This window comes from Oncorhynchus mykiss, chromosome 2 (assembly GCF_057628025.1).
Source record: "Oncorhynchus mykiss isolate SJ-2025 chromosome 2, ASM5762802v1, whole genome shotgun sequence".
Lineage (NCBI taxonomy): Eukaryota > Metazoa > Chordata > Actinopteri > Salmoniformes > Salmonidae > Oncorhynchus > Oncorhynchus mykiss.
Window position 1 is genome coordinate 16564020 of NC_143023.1, and position 22480 is coordinate 16586499.

The 22480-nt window shown below is 45.1% G+C and overlaps 1 protein-coding gene across 7 annotated transcripts in view; it reads left to right on the top strand.

Annotated features, from left to right (window-relative positions):
• The window catches only part of rusc1 (RUN and SH3 domain containing 1), a 28288-nt gene extending 6792 nt beyond the window's left edge, over positions 1-21496 (top strand). The window contains exons 3-13 of one of the 7 annotated variants that reach the window (XM_036939706.2): positions 5193-6305; positions 12414-12536; positions 12824-12900; positions 13565-13582; positions 14332-14533; positions 15059-15164; positions 15251-15297; positions 15486-15982; positions 16080-16315; positions 16412-16567; positions 16715-21496. In XM_036939706.2, coding sequence (XP_036795601.1) covers positions 5193-6305; positions 12414-12536; positions 12824-12900; positions 13565-13582; positions 14332-14533; positions 15059-15164; positions 15251-15297; positions 15486-15982; positions 16080-16315; positions 16412-16567; positions 16715-16880 — 2741 coding nt within the window. In that variant the 3' untranslated portion in view covers positions 16881-21496. The remainder of the gene's footprint in view (positions 1-5192; positions 6306-12413; positions 12537-12823; positions 12901-13564; positions 13583-14331; positions 14534-15058; positions 15165-15250; positions 15298-15485; positions 15983-16079; positions 16316-16411; positions 16568-16714) is intronic. The other 6 variants (XM_036939711.2, XM_036939710.2, XM_090216491.1 and 3 more) reach the window with 6 other exon arrangements.
• Positions 21497-22480: the final 984 nt, after the last annotated feature.

The window sequence follows — 22480 nt, forward strand, 5'->3', positions numbered from 1 at the left end:
ATTTTTTAATGCCGATACAGATTATTGGAGGACCAAAAAAGCCGATACCGATTTATCGGCCAATTTTTATATATATATTTGTAATAATGACAATTACAACCATACTGAATGAACACTTATTTTAACTTAATATAATACATCAATAAAATTAATTTAGCCTCAAATAAATAATGAAACATGTTCAATTTGGTTTAAATAATGCAAAAACAAAGTGTTGGAGAAGAAAGTAAAAGTGCAATATGTGCCATGTAAAAAAGCTAACGTTTAAGTTCCTTACTCAGAACATGAGAACATATGAACGTTGGTGGTTCCTTTTAACATGAGTCTTCAATATTCCCAGGTAAGAAGTTTTAGGTTGTAGTTATTATAGGACTATTTCTCTCTATACCATTTGTATTTCATATACCTTTGACTATTGGATGTTCTAATAGGTACTTTAGTATTGCCAGCCCAATGTCGGGAGTTGATAGGTTTGGAGTCATAAACAGCGCAATGCTTGATGCACAGCGAAGAACTGCTGGCAAAACGCAGTAAAGTGCTGTTTGAATGAATGCTTACGAGCCTGCTATTGCCTACCACCGCTCAGTCAGACTGCTATATCAAATATCAAATCATAGACTTAATTATAATATAATGACACACAGAAATACGAGCCTTAGGTCATTAATATGGTCAAATTCGGAAGCTATCATTTTGAAAGCAAAATGTTTATTCTTTCAGTGAAATATGGAACCGTTCTGTATTTTATCTAACGGGTGGCATCCATAAGTCTAAATATTCTTGTTACATTGTACAACCTTCAATGTTATGTCATAATTAAATAAAATTCTGGCAAATTAGTTCGCAACAAGCCAGGCGGCCCAAACTGTTGCATATACCCTGACTCTGTGTGCAATGAACGCAAGAGAAATGACACAATTTCCCTAGTTTAATATTGCCTGCTAACCTGGATTTCTTTTAGCTAAATATGCAGGTTTAAAAATATATACTTCTGTATATTGATTTTAAGAAAGGCATTGATGTTTATGGCTAGGTACATTCGTGCAACGATTGTGCTTTTTTTAAATCATCCCCCGTTTGGCGAAGTTGGCTGTTTTTGTTAGGAAGAAATAGTCTTTACAGTTCGCAACGAGCCAGGCGGCCCAAACTGCTACATATACCCTGACTCTGTTGCACAGAACGCAAGAGAAGTGACACAATTTCCCTAGTTAAAATAAATGTATGTTAGCAGGCAATATTAACTAAATATGCAGGTTTAAAAATATATACAGTGGGGCAAAAAAGTATTTAGTCAGCCACCAATTGTGCAAGTTCTCCCACTTAAAAAGATGAGAGAGGCCTGTAATTTTTATCATAGGTACACTTCAACTATGACAGACAAAATTAGAAAAAAAATCCAGAAAATCACATTGTAGGATTTTTAATGAATTTATTTGCAAATTATGGTGGAATTATTGTTTTTTATAAGATAAGTTTAATGCTTGCTAGCACCTTACTAGCTAGCACCTTACTTTGGCTCCTTGCTGCACTCGCATAACAAGTAGTCAGCCTGCCACCCAGTCTCCTCGTGGAGTGCAATGTAATCAGCCATGATCGGTGTCCAAAAATGCCGATTACCAATTGTTATGAAAACTTGAAATCGGCCCTAATTAACCGGCCATTCCGATTAATCGGTCGACCTCTAGTTCTTAGTTCCATAGGCTGAAGGGCTGAATACCTCTATTCATTTGTATTTCAACTTCACAGCTTTATTGTTTTGATAACAATGTACATTGTTACAAGTCATTTCATTGTGTGATTATTGTCTGAAATATATATTTGTTATTTTTCTATTCAAAGTCACAATGTACATTTCAGGAGAAATGTTGAATGTATGTGTGTGTGTGCGTGTGAATGTGTGTGTAGCGTGCTTCCCTCTGTGTGTATGTAAAAGCCAAGAGTTATGTGTGGTTATGTGTGGTCAATTCAGACCAGACTATTTGTCACGTGTACAGCTTTAAGAACCAAACAGGAGGGGCTCCATCTACCAACCAATGGCAGAGACTTATTTCACAGTAGCGCAAAATAAACCAGGAAGTGTAATGTGTGGCTGCATCTGAGAGACAGTCAGATCAACTCAAGGCTAAACCAAGGTATGGTAGTTAACACGCTCTGTGTAGCCTCTCTCTCTGTCACGGTGATATTAAATGAGACAATGTATTTCTGTGCAGAATGGACTTCTAGTCAGCATAGGCTATTATCCAATCATCTCCAAGGAGACAGAGAGATAGGCAGTGCACAGCCAGGCAGGAACAGAACTCTCCATAGCCTGACTCAGCATAACCAACGGTACTTTTCTCTGCTAGAGAGAGGGAAAGAAAAAGAGAGAGATAGAAGGTGAAGATAGAGGACAGCATACCACTACTGTACAGAGAGAGGACAGCATACCACTACTGTACAGAGAGAGAGAGAGAACAGCATACCACTACTGTACAGAGAGAGGACAGCATACCACTACTGTACAGAGAGAGAGAGAGAACAGCATACCACTACTGTACAGAGAGAGGACAGCATACCACTACTGTACAGAGAGAGAGAGAGAACAGCATACCACTACTGTACAGAGAGAGGACAGCATACCACTACTGTACAGAGAGAGGACAGCATACCACTACTGTACAGAGAGAGAGAGAGAACAGCATACCACTACTGTACAGAGAGAGAACAGCCTACCACTACTGTACAGAGAGAGAGAGAGAGAGAGAGCACAGCATACCACTACTGTACAGAGAGAGAGAGAGAGAACAGCATACCCCTACTGTACAGAGAGAGGACAGCATACCACTACTGTACAGAGAGGGAGAGAGAGGACAGCATACCACTACTGTACAGAGAGAGAGAGGACAGCATACCACTACTGTACAGAGAGAGAGAGGACAGCATACCACTACTGTACAGAGAGAGAGATGACAGCATACCACTACTGTACAGAGAGAGAGAGAGAGGACAGCATACCATTACTGTACAGAGAGAGAGAGAGAGAGAGAGAGAGAGAGGACAGCATACCATTACTGTACAGAGAGAGAGAGAGAGAGAGAGAGAGAGAGAGAGAGGACAGCATACCACTACTGTACAGAGAGAGAGAGAGAGAGAGAGAGAGAGAGAGAGAGAGAGAGAGAGGACAGCATACCACTACTGTACAGAGAGAGAGAGAGAACAGCATACCACTACTGTACAGAGAGAGAGAGAACAGCATACCACTACTGTACAGAGAGAGAGAACAGCATACCACTACTGTACAGAGAGAGAGAGAGAGAGAGAGAGAGAGAGAGAGAGAGAGGACAGCATACCACTACTGTACAGAGAGAGAGAGAGAGAGAGAGAGAGAGAGAGAGGACAGCATACCACTACTGTACAGAGAGAGAGAGAGAACAGCATACCACTAGTGTACAGAGAGAGAGAGAACAGCATACCACTACTGTACAGAGAGAGAGAACAGCATACCACTACTGTACAGAGAGAGAGAACAGCATACCACTACTGTACAGAGAGAGATAGTACAGCATACCACTACTGTACAGAGAGAGAGAACAGCATACCACTACTGTACAGAGAGAGATAGTACAGCATACCACTACTGTACAGAGAGAGATAGTACAGCATACCACTACTGTACAGAGAGAGATAGTACAGCATACCACTACTGTACAGAGAGAGATAGTACAGCATACCACTACTGTACAGAGAGAGAGAACAGCATACCACTACTGTACAGAGAGAGATAGTACAGCATACCACTACTGTACAGAGAGAGATAGTACAGCATACCACTACTGTACAGAGAGAGAGAACAGCATACCACTACTGTACAGAGAGAGAGAACAGCATACCACTACTGTACAGAGAGAGGTAGTACAGCATACCACTACTGTACAGAGAGAGATAGTACAGCATACCACTACTGTACAGAGAGAGATAGTACAGCATACCACTACTGTACAGAGAGAGATAGTACAGCATACCACTACTGTACAGAGAGAGAGAACAGCATACCACTACTGTACAGAGAGAGAGAACAGCATACCACTACTGTACAGAGAGAGAGAACAGCATACCACTACTGTACAGAGAGAGATAGTACAGCATACCACTACTGTACAGGCGGGGTTGAAATAATAGTGAACGACTGTGAGAGTAGGAAACGAAAGAGAAAGGCTTCTCTAAACCTGAACGTTGACTCCTCTGTTCATGAACCACCTCCATTGACTCTGTCATGTATTGTGGTCAGTCTGTGTGTGTCTGTTGGGTCAGACTATTGGACATATGTTGTTGTGTGGTACTGGGTGGTGTACTGCGTTACTGCATGTTGTGGTGGGGATCTACTGGTTTACATTGCATTCTTCTCTCAACAGACACTAACATTCTCTCCATCTCTCTCTCTTCCCAATTTATTTGCAACATACACTTTTGCTCCTCTCCTTGTTCTCATCCCTCTTTCCCATCCGTCCTTCCAACGTTTGTCCATGGCTCTGCTTCTCCTTCACCTTCCCCTCTTCTCTGCTTTCGCTTGTCCTCCGGCCCCTAACTACCCCTACCTGCCCCCAACTACCCCTACATACCCCTACCTGCCCCACCTACCCCTACCTACCCCTACCTGCCCCAACTACCCCTACCTGCCCCCAACTACCCCTTCCTGCCCCCAACTACCCCTACCTGCCCCCAACGACCCCTACCTGCCCCCAACGACCCCTACCTGCCCCCAACGACCCCTACCTGCCCCCAACTACCCCTGCCTACCCCCAACTACCCCTACCTACCCCCAACTACCGCTTCCTGCCCCCAACTACCCCTACCTGCCCCCAACTACCCCTGCCTACCCCCAACTACCCCTGCCTGCCCCCAACTACCCCTACCTGCCCCCAACTACCGCTTCCTGCCCCCAACTACCCCTACCTGCCCCCAACGACCCCTACCTGCCCCCAACTACCCCTACCTACCCCCAACTACCCCTACCTACCCCCAACTACCGCTTCATGCCCCCAACTACCCCTACCTGCCCCCCTACCCACACACACCACTTACTCACACTCCTACCCCCTGAATGCCCCCCTTGTCCACCTACCTCAAATCCCCATTTCCACCTCAACCTGCCCCTGTTACTCATACTCCTCTCCCTTCTCCCCTCCTCTCCTTTGCCCCTTTTGGCTGGGCAGTGTCCTCACCCCCTCTCTCCCTGGCCCACTCCCAGCCCTCCTCCTATTTCCTCCACCCTTACCGCCCAGGATACTGTGGTGCTCATACGAGACCAGTCCCCAGGACCCAACCTCACAGCCACACTGAAATCCAGTCCACAGCCATAGGCCCTAACCCCTACACTACCCAGTCCACGGCCCCTAACCCCTACACTACCCAGTCCACGACCCCTAACCCCTACACTACCCAGTCCATGACCCCTAACCCCTACACTACCCAGTCCACGACCCCTAACCCCTACACTACCCAGTCCACGACCCCTAACCCCTACACTACCCAGTCCACGACCCCTAACCCCTACACTACCCAGCTATCTAACCCCTTTGCTACACCATACACTCACACAGATTTAAATGAAGACAGCCATGGAACTTATTCTGAGAATGATATTGATTCTGGATATAGTGACTATTTTAAGAAGGATGGAGGCCTAGACTCTGCACATCGTTTTGGAAAGGACTTCAAGAGCAACATTGATAGTTTGTATCGTTATGTGAATGAGTCCAAGACTAAAGAAAAGCTGGAGTATGGCTTTGTCTCTGAATCCATCACTGACTTTGACTCCCTCTACTGCACCGCTAACGTCACTGATAAACAGCCTCACACCGGCTCACACACACTCGTCAGCAATGACACACACACTCAAGGCTGCACCACCCCATATAAAAACGTTGACGCGATGATGATGGCATATGCCAAAACACACACTGTCGGTTCCCTTGGTCGCACTGACACACACACACACACCTCTCACCCTGGCCAGAGCAGAACCTCTAAAGATCTCCCTCCCCTCCCTACCTGGTACCTCTACCACCCCAAAAACTGTCCCATCCACAGGGGTGCCCCTCCCCGCCTCTCCCCCATCGGGGCTCTCGACCCCCCCTATCGCTCTGGAGCCCCCCCTCCGGGCCTGGACGCGTCCTGCCTCAGCTCACCCCTGTTCCCCCGCTCTCACACCCTCCCTGCCCTGGCCGCCCCCCTCTACTACCCCTTCCTCTACCCCCCTATCCCCCCCAGGAAAACTTCAGACCCCCCAAAACTCATCCAGGTTCCGCCGCTGCCGCCTGCACTGAGTAAGAGCTCTCTCTCTCACACTCCCTCCCCCTGTCTAACACCCTGCTCGCCTGTCTGTCTAACACCCTGCTCGCCTGTCTGTCTAACACCCTGCTCGCCTGTCGGTCACTCTGTCTGTCTGTCTAACACCCTGCTCGCCTGTCTGTCACTCCGTTAGTCTGTCTAACACCCTGCTCGCCTGTCTGTCTGTCACTCCGTTAGTCTGTCTAACACCCTGCTCGCCTGTCTGCCACTCTGTCTGTCTGTCTAACACCCTGCCTGGAACCGACAGTGTGTGTTCTGTCTGTCACTCCGTTAGTCTGTCTAACACCCTGCTCGCCTGTCTGCCACTCTGTCTGTCTGTCTAACACCCTGCTTGCCTGTCTGTCTGTCTGTCTGTCTGTGTGTATATCTACATCTCTATCTCCCTGTCAGTCTGTCTGTCACCCTGTCTGTCTAACACCCTGCTCGCCTGTCTGTCTGTCTGTCTGTCTAACACCCTGCTCGTCTGTCTGTCTGTCTGTCTGTCTGTCTGTCTGTCTGTCTGTCTGTCTGTCTATCTGTCTGTCTGTATATCTACATCTCTATCTCCCTGTCAGTCTGTCTGTCACCCTGTCTGTCTAACACTCTGCTCGCCTGACTGTCACTCTGTCTAACACCCTGCTCGTCTGTCTGTCACTCTGTCTGTCTGTCTAACACCCTGCTCGTCTGTCTGTCACTCTGTCTGTCTGTCTAACACCCTGCTCACCTGTCTGTCTGTCAGTCTGTCTGTCTGTGTGTATATCTACATCTCTATCGCCCTGTCAGTCTATCTGTCTGTTTGTCTGTCTGTAATCTGTCTGTCCGTCTGAGTGTGTATACAGTGCCTTGCGAAAGTATTCGGCCCCCTTGAACTTTGCGACCTTTTGCCACATTTCAGGCTTCAAACATAAAGATATAAAACTGTATTTTTTTGTGAAGAATCAACAACAAGTGGGACACAATCATGAAGTGGAACGACATTTATTGGATATTTCAAACTTTTTTAACAAATCAAAAACTGAAAAATTGGGCGTGCAAAATTATTCAGCCCCTTTACTTTCAGTGCAGCAAACTCTCTCCAGAAGTTCAGTGAGGATCTCTGAATGATCCAATGTTGACCTAAATGACTAATGATGATAAATACAATCCACCTGTGTGTAATCAAGTCTCCGTATAAATGCACCTGCACTGTGATAGTCTCAGAGGTCCGTTAAAAGCGCAGAGAGCATCATGAAGAACAAGGAACACACCAGGCAGGTCCGAGATACTGTTGTGAAGAAGTTTAAAGCCGGATTTGGATACAAAAAGATTTCCCAAGCTTTAAACATCCCAAGGAGCACTGTGCAAGCGATAATATTGAAATGGAAGGAGTATCAGACCACTGCAAATCTACCAAGACCTGGCCGTCTCTCTAAACGTTCAGCTCATACAAGGAGAAGACTGATCAGAGATGCAGAAAAGAGGCCCATGATCACTCTGGATGAACTGCAGAGATCTACAGCTGAGGTGGGAGACTCTGTCCATAGGACAACAATCAGTCGTATATTGCACAAATCTGGCCTTTATGGAAGAGTGGCAAGAAGAAAGCCATTTCTTAAAGATATCAATAAAAAGTGTTGTTTAAAGTGTGCCACAAGCCACCTGGGAGACACACCAAACATGTGGAAGAAGGTGCTCTGGTCAGATGAAACCAAAATTGAACTTTTTGGCAACAATGCAAAACGTTATGTTTGGCGTAAAAGCAACACAGCTCATCACCCTGAACACACCATCCCCACTGTCAAACATGGTGGTGGCAGCATCATGGTTTGGGCCTGCTTTTCTTCAGCAGGGACAGGGAAGATGGTTAAAATTGATGGGAAGATGGATGGAGCCAAATACAGGACCATTCTGGAAGAAAACCTGATGGAGTCTGCAAAAGACCTGAGACTGGGACAGAGATTTGTCTTCCAACAAGACAATGATCCAAAACATAAAGCAAAATCTACAATGGAATGGTTCAAAAATAAACATATCCAGGTGTTAGAATGGCCAAGTCAAAGTCCAGACCTGAATCCAATCAAGAATCTGTGGAAAGAACTGAAAACTGCTGTTCACAAATGCTCTCCATCCAACCTCACTGAGCTCGAGCTGTTTTGCAAGGAGGAATGGGAAAAAATGTCAGTCTCTCGATGTGCAAAACTGATAGAGACATACCCCAAGCGACTTACAGCTGTAATCGCAGCAAAAGGTGGCGCTACAAAGTATTAACTTAAGGGGGCTGAATAATTTTGCACGCCCAATTTTTCAGTTTTTGATTTGTTAAAAAAGTTTGAAATATCCAATAAATGTCGTTCCACTTCATGATTGTGTCCCACTTGTTGTTGATTCTTCACAAAAAAATACAGTTTTATATCTTTATGTTTGAAGCCTGAAATGTGGCAAAAGGTCGCAAAGTTCAAGGGGGCCGAATACTTTCGCAAGGCACTGTATCTATCTCAGTCTCTGTCTGTTTGTATACCAGTCTGCCTGTTTGTCTGTAGTCTGTCTGTTTGTCTGTTTGTATATCAGTCCGTCTGTTTGTCTGTAGTCTGTCTGTCTGTTTGTATATCTATATCTCTGTCTGTCAGTCTGTCTCTCCATGCTGTTGTGTGTCTGTGTTGCATGGAGTGCTGAAATAGACACCTCACCTTAATAAAGCTATGACCTTCAGCTTCTGTTGAACCATGATAATCACTGTGACGGTTATTATCACACTTTAGTGTATGCATGAATGTGTGCATTGGTGTAGGTGCGTGTGTTTGGGTGTGACTATACATGATGTGTTTAATGTAGCGGTGAATGGCTATAAACTGGGCTGAACACTAACCTTCTACAGTGTTTATGTTTCATCATGAGGTCAGACTAAGGAATGTTCTCACACCTTACTGATATCACAGGAGGCTGTTGAGGGGAGGACGGCTCATGATTAATGGCTGGAACGGAGCCAATGGAATGGCATCAAACACCTGGCAAGGTGTTTAATGTATCTGACACCATTCCAGTCATTCCTCTCCAGACATGACCACGAGCCCATCCTCCTCTACTATGGTGTTTAATGTATCTGACACCATTCCAGTCATTCCTCTCCAGACATGACCAGGAGCCCGTCCTCCCCTACTAAGGTGTTTAATGTATCTGACACCATTCCAGTCATTCCTCTCCAGACATGACCAGGAGCCCGTCCTCCCCTACTAAGGTGTTTAATGTATCTGACACCATTCCAGTCATTCCTCTCCAGACATGACCAGGAGCCCGTCCTCCCCTACTAAGGTGTTTAATTTATCTGACACCATTCCAGTCATTCCTCTCCAGACATGACCAGGAGCCCGTCCTCCCCTACTAAGGTGTTTAATTTATCTGACACCATTCCAGTCATTCCTCTCCAGACATGACCACGAGCCCGTCCTCCCCTACTAAGGTGTTTAATGTATCTGACACCATTCCAGTCATTCCTCTCCAGACACGACCACGAGCCCATCCTCCTCTACTATGGTGTTTAATGTATCTGACACCATTCCAGTCATTCCTCTCCAGACATGACCAGGAGCCTGTCCTCCCCTACTAAGGTGTTTAATGTATCTGACACCATTCCAGTCATTCCTCTCCAGACATGACCACGAGCCCATCCTCCTCTACTATGGTGTTTAATGTATCTGACACCATTCCAGTCATTCCTCTCCAGACATGACCACGAGCCCATCCTCCTCTACTATGGTGTTTAATGTATCTGACACCATTCCAGTCATTCCTCTCCAGACATGACCACGAGCCCATCCTCCTCTACTATGGTGTTTAATGTATCTGACACCATTCCAGTCATTCCTCTCCAGACATGACCAGGAGCCCGTCCTCCCCTACTAAGGTGTTTAATGTATCTGACACCATTCCAGTCATTCCTCTCCAGACATGACCACGAGCCCGTCCTCCCCTACTAAGGTGTTTAATGTATCTGACACCATTCCAGTCATTCCTCTCCAGACATGACCAGGAGCCTGTCCTCCCCTACTAAGGTGTTTAATGTATCTGACACCATTCCAGTCATTCCTCTCCAGACATGACCAGGAGCCTGTCCTCCCCTACTAGGGCGCCACCAACCTGTGACTGATAGCTGACTTCTGCATGGCGGTCTTCTCCAATAGGTTTTATGTTTCCTGTGTCTGTCGAGGTTAATGCATCCGTTTCCCATTCACATAATGTATCACCCTCAGAAGGGACGATGTCCTGTGTAGAATATTGGAAAAGCAAAGTGTACAAGACAACCATTTTAGAATCTGTGAAAAATATTTGACTGGGATGTTTCAACAAACTAAGCTATGCTATCACTATGCTATCACTATGCTATCACTATGCTATCACTATGCTATCACTACAGTGAGGGAAAAAAGTATTTGATCCCCTGCTGATTTTGGACGTTTGCCCACTGACAAAGAAATGATCAGTCTATAATTGTAATGGTAGGTTTATTTGAACAGTGAGAGACAGAATAACAACAACAAAATCCAGAAAAACTCATGTCAAAAATGTTATAAATTGATTTGCATTTCAATGACGGAAATACGTATTTGACCCCCTCTCAATCAGAAAGATTTCTGGCTCCCAGGTGTGTTTTATACAGCACACACTTAAAGGGAGTGCTCCTAATCTCAGTTTGTTGCCTGTATAAAAGACACCTGCCCGCAGAAGCAATCAATCAATCAGATTCCAAACTCTCCACCATGGCCAAGACCAAAGAGCTCTCCAAGGATGTCAGGGACAAGATTGTAGACCTACACTAGGCTGGAATGGGCTACAAGACCATCGCCAAGCAGCTTGGTGAGAAGGTGACAATAGTTGGTGCGATTATTCGCAAATGGAAGAAACACAAAAGAACTGTCAATCTCCCTCGACCTGGGGCTCCATGCAAGATCTCACCTCGTGGAGTTGCAATGATCATGAGAACGGTGAGGAATCAGCCCAGAACTACACGGGAGGATCTTGTCAATGATCTCAAGGCAGCTGGGACCATAGTCACCAAGAAAACAATTGGTAACACTCTACACTGTGAAGGACTGAAATCTTACAGCGCCCGCAAGGTCCCCCTACTCAAGAAAGCATATATACATGCCCGTCTGAAGTTTGCCAATGAACATCTGAATGATTCAGAGGACAACTGGGTGAAAGTGTTGTGGTCAGATGAGACCAAAATGGAGCTCTTTGGCATCAACTCAACTTGCTGTGTTTGGAGTAGGAGGAATGCTGCCCCCAAGAACACCATCCCCACCGTCAAACATGGAGGTGGAAACATTATGCTTTGGGGGTGTTTTTCTGCTAAGGGGACAGGACAACTTCACCTCATCAAAGGGATGAAAATGGGTCATGGGTGGCTATTCCAGCATGACAATGACCCAAAACACACGGCCAAGGCAACAAAGGAATGGCTCAAGAAGAAGCACATTAAGGTCCTGGAGTGGCCTAGCCGGTCTCCAGACCTTAATCCCATAGAAAATCTGTGGAGGGAGCTGAAGGTTCGAGTTGCCAAACATCAGCCTCGAAACCTTAATGACTTGGAGAAGATCTGCAAAGAGGAGTGGGACAAAATCCCTCCTGAGATGTGTTCAAACCTGGTGGCCAACTACAAGAAACATCTGACCTCTGTGATTGCCAACAAGGGTTTTGCCACCAAGTAAAGTAATGTTTTGCAGAGGGGTCAAATACTTATTTCCCTCATTCAAATGCAAATCAATTTATAACATTTTTGACTTGCGTTTTTCTGGATTTTTGTTGTTGTTCTTCTGTTCAAATAAACCTACCATTGAAATTATAGACTGATCATTTCTTTGTCAGTGGGTAAACGTACAAAATCAGCAGGGGATCAAATATTTTTTTCCCTCACTGTATGCTATCACTATGCTATCACTACTACACTACTACTGACAGTACTCCATCACTGCTTTAACTAACTGCTAAAACAACTAATATCACTAATACTGAAACAGTAACACAGAAATACCAAGTAACATTGCTCTTCCTGTCTGTGAGTCCACCACTGATTAGATTAGCGTAGAGTAGGTTGTAAGTGATCCTTCCTCTATCTCTGTCAATCTCAGCGGTTCGTAGCGTCTCATTTGCCAGCTCTGTACAGAGAGGTGGGACTTCCTGGATGGGCGATGACGTGAAGGCCCCTCTGAGAGGCCTAGGGCTGTCCTCTCTGTGCCTGCTGGAAAAAAGAGGTACGATATACCTGTATATATTTACATTTCAATCATTTAGCAGACGCTCTTATCCAGAGTGACTTAAGTGCATACATTTTCATACTGGTCCCCCGTGGGAATCAAACCCACAACCCTGGCGTTGCAAGCACCATGCTCTACCAACTGAGTCACACGGGATCATATATAGCCTTCATGTATATTTCTATACAGTCTATGTGATATACAGTACATACAGTACATTTATTCAGGTACATTTACACTGTTAGAGAAATGATGTGTGTATGTCTAACTGCTCCCATCCACAGCTCTGGTCAGTGCAGTCAGTGTGGCAGTGGAGGCCATTTTGGCTCAGTTCAGCTCCTCACGGACCTTGGTGCAGAAGGTCAGTTTAACACCATGTTTAACACGGTCTCTTCAGTAACATGGTGTACACACCACATTATGTGAGATATGGAAAATGGGCTTGAGTTTTTATTCATTATGTCTGTACTTTAATTATGTATTTCTGAGGGCATGCCTGTTTGTTTCTACTGTTCGCTGTTGTCTGATGCTGGCAGCAAACCCAGCTCCCCCTCTGTGGATCAATCAAGTATATTAATTTCAATAGGGCCAATCATCTTCCTCCGATTTCACATTTTGGTTTTAGATCAGGGGAGGTAATCCAATCAGTAGAAACCTCCACCCCCGCGTTTATAATCCCTAGCTACCGCTCCTAACGACGTACTGTCAACTGTTGCTATGACAGGGTTTCCATACCGACAGGCAAAGTGAAAAACAGACAGACATAAGAAGATCAACCAGCTCAAACTCCCAAAAGACTTCATTGCCTTCTAGGATTTCTGTATCCGTGTCTCTGAAACTAGACGTAGGCCTGTAGCACCGGTGGTTGATTCAGCTCATTGGAACTTAATAACTAGTGACACTTGATGGCTCAAACAGCCAGTTAGTGGCTCTATATCTATATATGAATCCTCCATATATGAATCATCCATTGAATAACAGGACATATCTGTCTGTCTCTTTCTGTCTCTCTTCCTCTCCCCTAGTCTGCCTCCATTAACAAGGTGCTGGGTTGTCTTCAGATATCTCTATCTTTGGCTCAGTAGTCAGGACCTCTGTGTACTAACTCCATCCTCTTTCCCACATATTTCTCTACTCCTTTTCTCTTCTCCATCTCTCTGTTTTCATCCTTCTCTATTTATCTTCTCCTCCTATCCATAACACCCCATCCTTTCTTCCCTCTCTCTCCTCTATTTCTCCCCTCTCCTCTCTCTCCTCTATTTCTCCCCTCTCCTCTCTTCTTCTCTATTTCTCCCCTCCTCCCTCTCCTCTCTCCTCTCTTACCTCTCTCTCCTCCCCTATTTATACCCTCTTCAATCTCTCTCTTCTGCCATTTCTCCTCTCTTCCCTCTTTCTCTCCTATTTCTCCCATCCCCTCTCCTTTATTCTCTCTCTCCTCTATTTCTTCCCTCTCTCTCCTCTTCTATTTCTCCCCTCTCCCCTTTTTCTCTCCTCTCTTCCCCTCTCTCTTCCTCTATTTATCCCCTCTCCTCTCTTCCCTCTCTCTCCTCCCCTATTTCTCCCCTATCCTCTCTTCCCTCTCTCCTCCACTATTTCTCTCCTCTCTTCCCTCTCTCCTCCCCTATTCCTCCCTTCCCTCTCTCTCCTCCCCTATTTCTCCCCTCCCCTCTCTTCCCTCTATCTCCTCCCCTATTTCTCCTCTTCCCTCTCTCTCCTCCCCTATTTCTCCTCTCTTCCCTCTCTCGCCTTTATTTTGCCACTCTCCTTTCTCCTCCCCCCCTCCCCTTTCCAGGCTCTATCAGGAGACAGCAGTGTGAATCCGTCTCTGGGCCGGCTGGTGCTGCAGTGTTTGTGCCCCGCCCTGCGGAGCCTGCTCTCCGACGGCCTCAAGCCCCACCAGAGTGATTTGATCTCGGGCAGGAGGCCAAACTCAGCCTGGGGACTGGTCCAGGCCTCCACCAGGCCAGGTAGGAACTCTGGAGCGCAGTACAGAGGTGGGTTACAAGAGAGCATAGACAGCATAGGAGGACTGTGGTTGTTATACCCCCTGCCTTTCCATCTTTTTATATATCTCTCTCTATATCCATCTCTCTCTATTTCTCTTTCTCAGACATGATGGAAGTACATAGCCAATCTCTCAATATCTCTCTTCCTCTTTCCCTCTCTCCAATGTGTATCTCTCTCACCCTCCCGGACATCATGTGGGTTCATAGTACTTTCAGTCTGTCTCTCCTCTCTCGCTCTAGTCTGGCACTCATTATTCTGCAGTGTTGAGTCATCCTTCTCTCTCTCTCTCTCTCTGATTATCACTCTCCCCTCCTCTATTCCCTCTTATTCTCTCCTTCCCACTACTCTGGTGATCAGGGTTATTCCATTGACTCAGTACTTGTTCATTTCAATTTCAGTCAATTCAGGTCAAAGGTAACATAACATGTTGATTAGATATAGATTTCTTTCTCTGTGCCAAAGCTTAACCAAAGCCTTTCTTTCTCTCATCTCTGCTCCCCTTCTCCCTCCAGGGCCCAGCACTCAGTCCCTGTACAGCCTCCAGGCTAGAATAGGAGAGCTGCCCCAGCTCCGGCAGAACAAACACAGGTTCAACGCCTTCCTCCTCGGCCTCCTCAAGTAAGACCTGGCTCTTCTCTCCTAGGGTTTTTCTGTTTGACTTTTTAAATTCCAATTCTCACCTGCTTCTTGTCTCTCTCGTTCAGCATCAAGCTTATGGATTTCTGGCTGTCCCATCTCCAGTCATGCAGTGGTATGTCCCTGAAGACTAAAGTTAATGTCCGCAATCTATCTGTTTGAATATTAATATGTTACAACATTATTTCTCACTCCTCCCTTCACCACACCCCCCCTCTGTCTCTTTCTCTCTCTCTCTCCTTCGCCTCTCCCCCTCCGTCTCTGTCTCTCTCTCTCTCCTTCGCCTCCCTCTCTCTCTGGCAGATGTGTTGGTGACGTTCTACCAGCCCTCCTCCTTCATGCGTCTGTCATTGACTTCCTGCCAGCCTCTGTTTGAGGAGCTCCTCCTCCTGCTGCAGCCCCTCAGTCTCCTGACCCTTAACCTCGACCTGCTCTTCCAGCACCACCACCTGGATCCAGCCAATCACAGCCCAGAGATCCCCAGCCCACCCAATCAGGACCTGGGATTCAGGCTCTCGCCCCGGGGGTCCGCTTCCCAAAGCAGGGGCAGCAGCTATCTCGAGAGCCTATCAGAGCTGGACTTAGGGAGAGCAGAACCCGAGGCGACCAATCATAATGTGAGCTCGTCGTCCCTGGCCAACTCAGGGGTGGGAGGGTTGGTGGAGTCACTGAAGCCAGCGAAGGTCTCTGGGGGTCTTGCGGAGACAAGTCCTCAGCTGATGTGGGTTCAGGAGAAAGAAATTAGGGAGCTAGCACCTCCTAATGTTGAGGAGGCCAGTCTCTCCCAACAGGCAGGACAGGTGAGCACAATTCAACGTGTGTGTGTGTCTTTGTTTGAATGCATGGGTGAGTGTCTGTACCACACAGCACTTTTCTGAGCTGTTATTCTCTCCCTAGGTGATCCAGCAGGGATGGGGGGCTGTGGTACGCTGGGGGGGCAAGCTGGGCCAGAACCTGGCTGAACTCAGCCTGTCTGCAGTACAGAACCAGGAGGGGACATCCAGAGAGCCCCAGACCAGTACCCAGGCCAGGAGTGACCCTCCTCAGGTCGATGGAGCATTGGCGGTCCCCTGGGGTTTGGGACGGCTGTTTGGAGCCTCCAATAACTCCACGATACCCACACTTCCAACCAGGTGTGCTGGTGTGTGTGTGTTTGTGTGATAGTTTTCTGACACTAGACAGTTGAAGTATCATACTCTTATCACTGATGCATCTCTCTCCCTCCCCAGACGTCCGTCTCAGTGGTTGTCTCCAGGGGTGTCTGTTCTGACCCGGATGGTGAGCAGCAGTTCCAGCGCTAACCAGAGGAGGGTGCTGGAGCCCCAGCAGGTAGAAGAGGTGTTAGAGAGAGAGATGGAGACATGGGACAACCCAAGACCCCTCAGGTATTGGAAATATTTGGAAATATATCTAGATTACATGTTTAGTTTGTTCAGTTCGGACATCAGTTCAGTTGTCATGACTGTCTATGACAGTTTTACGTCATTCTTATTTTTTTACAGTAGTATCACTTATTCTTCTCTCTTTCTCAGGTCAGTCAGAACACTATGCGACCACTCTGGCACAGGGGCGGAGCTAAGCTTCCAGAAAGGGGAGGAGTTAGTGGTTTTAGGGGGTGTCGATCATGACTGGATTCGCTGTCGTCAGGGAGACCGAGAGGGGCTCGTACCCATTGGCTACGCATCACTTATCCTGTGATTTCAGACACCTGATCAGAGTTTTGATTGTTTGAATATATCTGGGGGAGGGAAAATGAAGTCATAAAGCTATAATGTATTTAGGCAACCATAGAGAGGCTGTGGTGAAGTCCCCAATGCTCTCAGAGAAATAGTTCACCCCTGAAAGTTCAAATCACATGTTTATATCTCTAAAGTGGTCCAAAGTCGTATATCAGGGTTCCCCAACTGGCAGCCCATGATTTTATAAGGGTTTGGGTTACTTGTTGGACATAAAATACTAACATCAGTAAACGTTGAAAATCTGTTCCAAGGTATTCCCACACATAGAGAGAGATGTGATTGTTTACAAATCTAAGCAAGGTTTGAAATTATTATATTTTAGCCAAATGTTATATCTGTTTGGGCTTCTTGCGGTCAATTTGCAGTCTACAAATTATTTGTGATTATGTTCCAGCCCCCTGACCATCCGTGGCTGAATCTAGTTGACGATCTCTGGTCTAAGTGATTTAGTTCAGTCCTTACTCTGCACCATCTGTGGTGTAGATCCCACTATATGCACTGGTAGAAATCTGCAAAACTCAATCCCTAAAGAACTGTACCATCTAATGCCATCTAATTAGGGGGATTTAAGGAAGATTTAATTTAGCTCACCAGATGGTGTGGAATATGGACCCAGCACGACTTCAGACCACTTTTGAAGTGTGAAAACTTCAGACAAACACTTATCTTGGTGTGGACTATCCCTTTAAATGTCCTCCATTCATCATCTCTCTTTGGTGACCACTGATCTGAGAAGGACTGGATAAAGCTTTGTAGAATTCTATTCATAGTTTGCACCTCCGTCACGTCATGCCAAGCCGCCATCGGCGGTGCCCTAAAATGGTGATAAGCCCCGTCGTTCTGAGTCTTAACTACTGTTTAGTATAAATTAATAGCAAAATTCTGCAAAAATAGCTAGTAAAGCAAACGTAGGCTAGTTACAATCAGGTGGCCTCCCCTCAATTTAAGCTAGTTAGCTAATGTTATACTGCATCTAAAGTCTATCTGGTGACATCAAAATGATGACGAAAGATTTTCCTAATATTTATTTGCCTGTTTTTGAATGTCATTGTATTTCCAGGCCACTGTAATGCACTTTCGATGAAATATTCATCAGCGCTTAATGATGATGATGCATTGAGTAGAATGCTCAGTCGGGCATCTGTCCAAACGAACGTTAAAAACAATATTGTGACGAAACATGCAACCAATGCATTCAGCTTATCCAAACACTTTCAGATCAGCAGTCACTATGGGAAGATTTATAGCCTGGTAGCCAGGTCGGTTTCTGCTCTAGACCCAGACCTTTCCGCCAGGCTAACCGGTGAAGGGAGCCATGGTAGAGTATTGGAGCGTAGCCCCTGTTACGTAATGTAGTACCATAGTGAAATGTAGCTGTTTTCTGTGTTCTATTTGACCTTTCACCCCTATTGATCTCTCGCCTCTTTCGCTTAGTCTCTGTGTGTTTGACATGTTCCCACTACAATTAATAGTCAGTTTAAAAAGGATAACTATTTGACTGTATAAATATACATACATAATATATAGGTATATGAATATAGATTAATTTAACCGATAGATAGATAACCAAGAGAAAACAGATAGTCAAACGTTACTATAGATAAGGTTGATCATGAATCAAATTGATAAGTGATCTGGCCTTTTATCCCCAACTCACCAGTCACTACTCTATAGTCATTATACACACGGACAGCTCCAGTGTTTTTGTCAATTATTGGAATCCAGTGGCTTCATCTTAGTGTGTGTTGTATGCATTGTCTTGACGTCAAATCCTTCATATCTTCATCATAACCTGATAGATTTAGTCTCATACCTTTAGACTGCATTTATTGTATAATGAATGCTTTGAGTGAATGGAGTGGGGTTGGGCTCAATATGGCAGTCAATTCAGGAAGTAAACTGAAATTGCAATTCGATGATTGAAATAGGGGCCTGTATTTTTAATGACTTCTTAATGAATTGAAAAGGAGAAGCTATTTATGTTTTTTAAGTAGCTGATTTTAAATTCAAATCTCTTCCTGAATTGGCGGCCTTTAATTCGAATTGAGCCCAACCCTTGAATGCAGAAGAATATCTATCTATATGACACATATCTATCTAAAGGACATTCTAGTATCCAACAGTATATAAGTATAACTGGCATAGCAATGCTGTAACTTCAATCAGTCCACACCTCTTAAACCTCACTAACACATACTACTCAGTGCTTATGGAAATATCAATGCTTTGAGACGGACAGATAGACAGACAGATAAACAGACAGGTAGACAGACAGATAGACAGACAGATAGACAGACAGATGAACAGACAGACAGCTAGACAGACAGACAGATAAACAGACAGACAGATAAACAGACAGACAAATAGACAGATAGATAGATAAATAGACAGATAGATAAACAGACAGACAGACAGACAGACAGACAGACAGACAGACAGACAGACAGACAGACAGACAGATAAACAGACAGACAGATAAACAGACAGACAGATAAACAGACAGACAGATAGACAGACAGACAGATAGACAGATGGACAGACAGATAAACAGACAGATAAACAGACAGATAAACAGACAGACAGATAAACAGGCAGATAAACAGACAGACAGATAAACAGACAGATAGACAGACAGATAAACAGACAGATAGACAGACAGATAAACAGACAGATAGACAGACAAATAAACAGTCTGAGGGACTTGAGACCTGTCTCTTTCTACTCAGCCCAGGGATGATCAACTCTAGTCTGGTTACTTTTCCTTTACCTCATAGATCAATTGGTATCTTTGATTCCCCAGATATTTAACTTGACTGGTTACCTGGGCGTTACTAAGTCTGACTACAAGACAATACAAAAGGCTACTGAGACCAGTAGACAATGTGGGTTTCCAGGGCCATAGTTGTATGTTCCTGACTGAGACTATCCAAGCTTTCAGATGAAGCAGTAAGCTCCTCCCTGATGTACTGTATGTGTAGGACGACACCACGACTGTCAAGCCTATGTGTTTGAGGGAGAGGCTGCCCTTCCCCCAACCGTACCTCAGCTCTCATATGTACCTTCCTTCTTTCCCTACCTGTCATGCTAACCCGTGTAAGGTCATCATTTTTAATACCGTAGTAACGATAGTGGTAGTAGAATAACGTTGAAGTAATAATGTTTATTACTATGTTTATCTTCTGATTTGGTTGGTAGTTATTCTGTAGGCTTGGTAATGATGATGCATATGATGTACTTCTCAAAGGCTTCTGGTTTAAAGGAACTGTTTGTTTGCTGTTTTTGTTGTTTTGTCACTTGCGGGTGACATGGCACTTCTTGAAGAGTTCAGGTTACTTGAGGAATGAAGAATAAAACATATTACCCATAAATTCAAATTCAATGGGAATATCGCTCTTTTGATTGGTCAGAAAAAATATAAAAGGTTACCATGCCAACAAGCCTCTGTGGTGTAGCGCAGGGTTAGTGTCCCTATGACAACCCTATGACAACAATAGTTTGGAAACATTGTAACTTTGCACTTGCATTACACAGGCTACTTTACCAAATCTTCCACCAAGTGCAATGGTATGGCACCTGCTAGTATGTCAACAACCTAACTAGCTAATCCAAATTGCTGCGTGTCTCAAGACAATGTGTAGCTCCAATAGATAGTTGTTTACCAAACAGTGGAGCCACTGTGTGTCATGGCCAGTCACACTAAACCCCTGGTCTTCTAAAGGCTTTAGCTGGGTCACGGCAGCAAAACACGCTGGACAAATACTTTCTTCGGCCAGTAAATTGACATGAGTCGTTTTAGAGCTGTCTATAATGTATTTTAATTACAGCTTGTGGTAAATTAGGCTGTATGAGGGAGGAGCTAGTTAGTGTCTGCAAGGCCCACCTTTCAATGTGCCATGCCTAGATGCAGGTGAAGGGTAAACCTAACTTCAGGAAATACACATGGTCTGTGACGGTAACAATCTCAGTATGTTGACAAGGATTTTCTAATTAATTTTTGTTGTTGATTCGGGTATATTTTCCATTGTGTGAGATGATCCATGATAAATGCATTGATTTGTATGAAAAGCTGTACATTTATTGGATGTGGTATTTATTGACCCTGGAGTCCCTGAAAGGTGTATATATACACCTCTGTTGTATTTGTCCCCTCACGTCTATCTCTCTATCTATCTATCTGGGGTTTTGTGTGTGTGTGTAGCACAGGAGGTTGGTGGCACCTTAATTGGGAGGACTGGCTTGTGGTAATGGATGGAGAGGAATATGTGGAATGGTATCAGATACATTAAACACCTGGTTGCCAGGTGTTTGATGCCATTCCATTTGCCATTATTAAGAGCCGTCCTCCCCTCAGCAGCCTCCACTGGTGTGTTTGTGTGTGTGTGTGTGTGTTCGTGCTTGCGTGCGAACGAACAAGCATGTGTGTGTAGCAGTGGGTTCTGTATCTCTCTGGTGTGATGTAGCCTGCCCTGTACCTCACTGTTCCATAGTGTACTGTGTCCCTGTAGCGTCAGTCAGTGTCTGACTCCCGCATGTGCTTGTTTGTAAATACCCAATAAATAATCAATATAAACCAAACCTCAGTCTCATGTGTCTAATTTCTTCTCTATTCCCCTCAAACTCATCTCTGGACCTCAAAGCCACTTCCACTGTGTTTTGTCATTGTTTCCATCTAATCAGGGACAGATTTAGACCTCGGATACCAGGTGGGTACAATTCATTATCAGGTAGAACAGAAAAGCAGCAGCAACTCTCACCTCGTAGGGTGAGAGTTGAATAACCCTGCTCTATTCCATCGAGCTATAGCGAATGCTTGCCTAGAAAGTATGTGGTACCTCGATATTAAAGCCATTCCAATCAAAGAGCTTAGTGTATGTTTTCATCTGACCTAGCCACTTCTGTCAGAGCAGTGAAGGGGAGTGCATGAGGGAAGGACTTACTCTCTGAAATGAGAAACTATCCATGTTTAAATACTTTAAATGATTTCCTCATTAAAATACCCACAGACCTGAGAGGGAGGGATTGGCTAGGCAGCTTTAGCTCACACGTGCAGTGGAGGCTGGTGGGAGGAGCTATAGGCGGATAGGTTCATTGTAATGGCTGGAATGGAATTGATGGAAAGGAGTGGTTGCCATATGTTTGTTTAGTACCGTTCCATTAATTCCATTCCAGCCATTAAAATACGCCCATCCTCCTATAGGTCCTCCCACCAGCCTCCATCTACACATAGCCCATATAATCACATACAGATCAGTGATTTGCTGAAGGAGGAGAGAAGGGCCTCAGGCTCAGTTCTGCCTGTCTGTCCTCTTGAGGTCACGTCCTCAGATGAGGGTCGTGATGGAGGAAAACGTTGTATCACCTGGCCATTGGAGTCATTCAGCTTTACACCACCAGATGGTGCTGTATATCACACATTTCCATGTTGGTTATTTAGCAGTCGCTCCATTACGTGTAATGAATATCCCAACAGTTATGCAGCGTCTCCATAAAGCTGGAGGAGCAGCGATATTCATGGGCCAGTGATAGTATGAAGGGTTAAGTGGTTGGGAATATAACAAG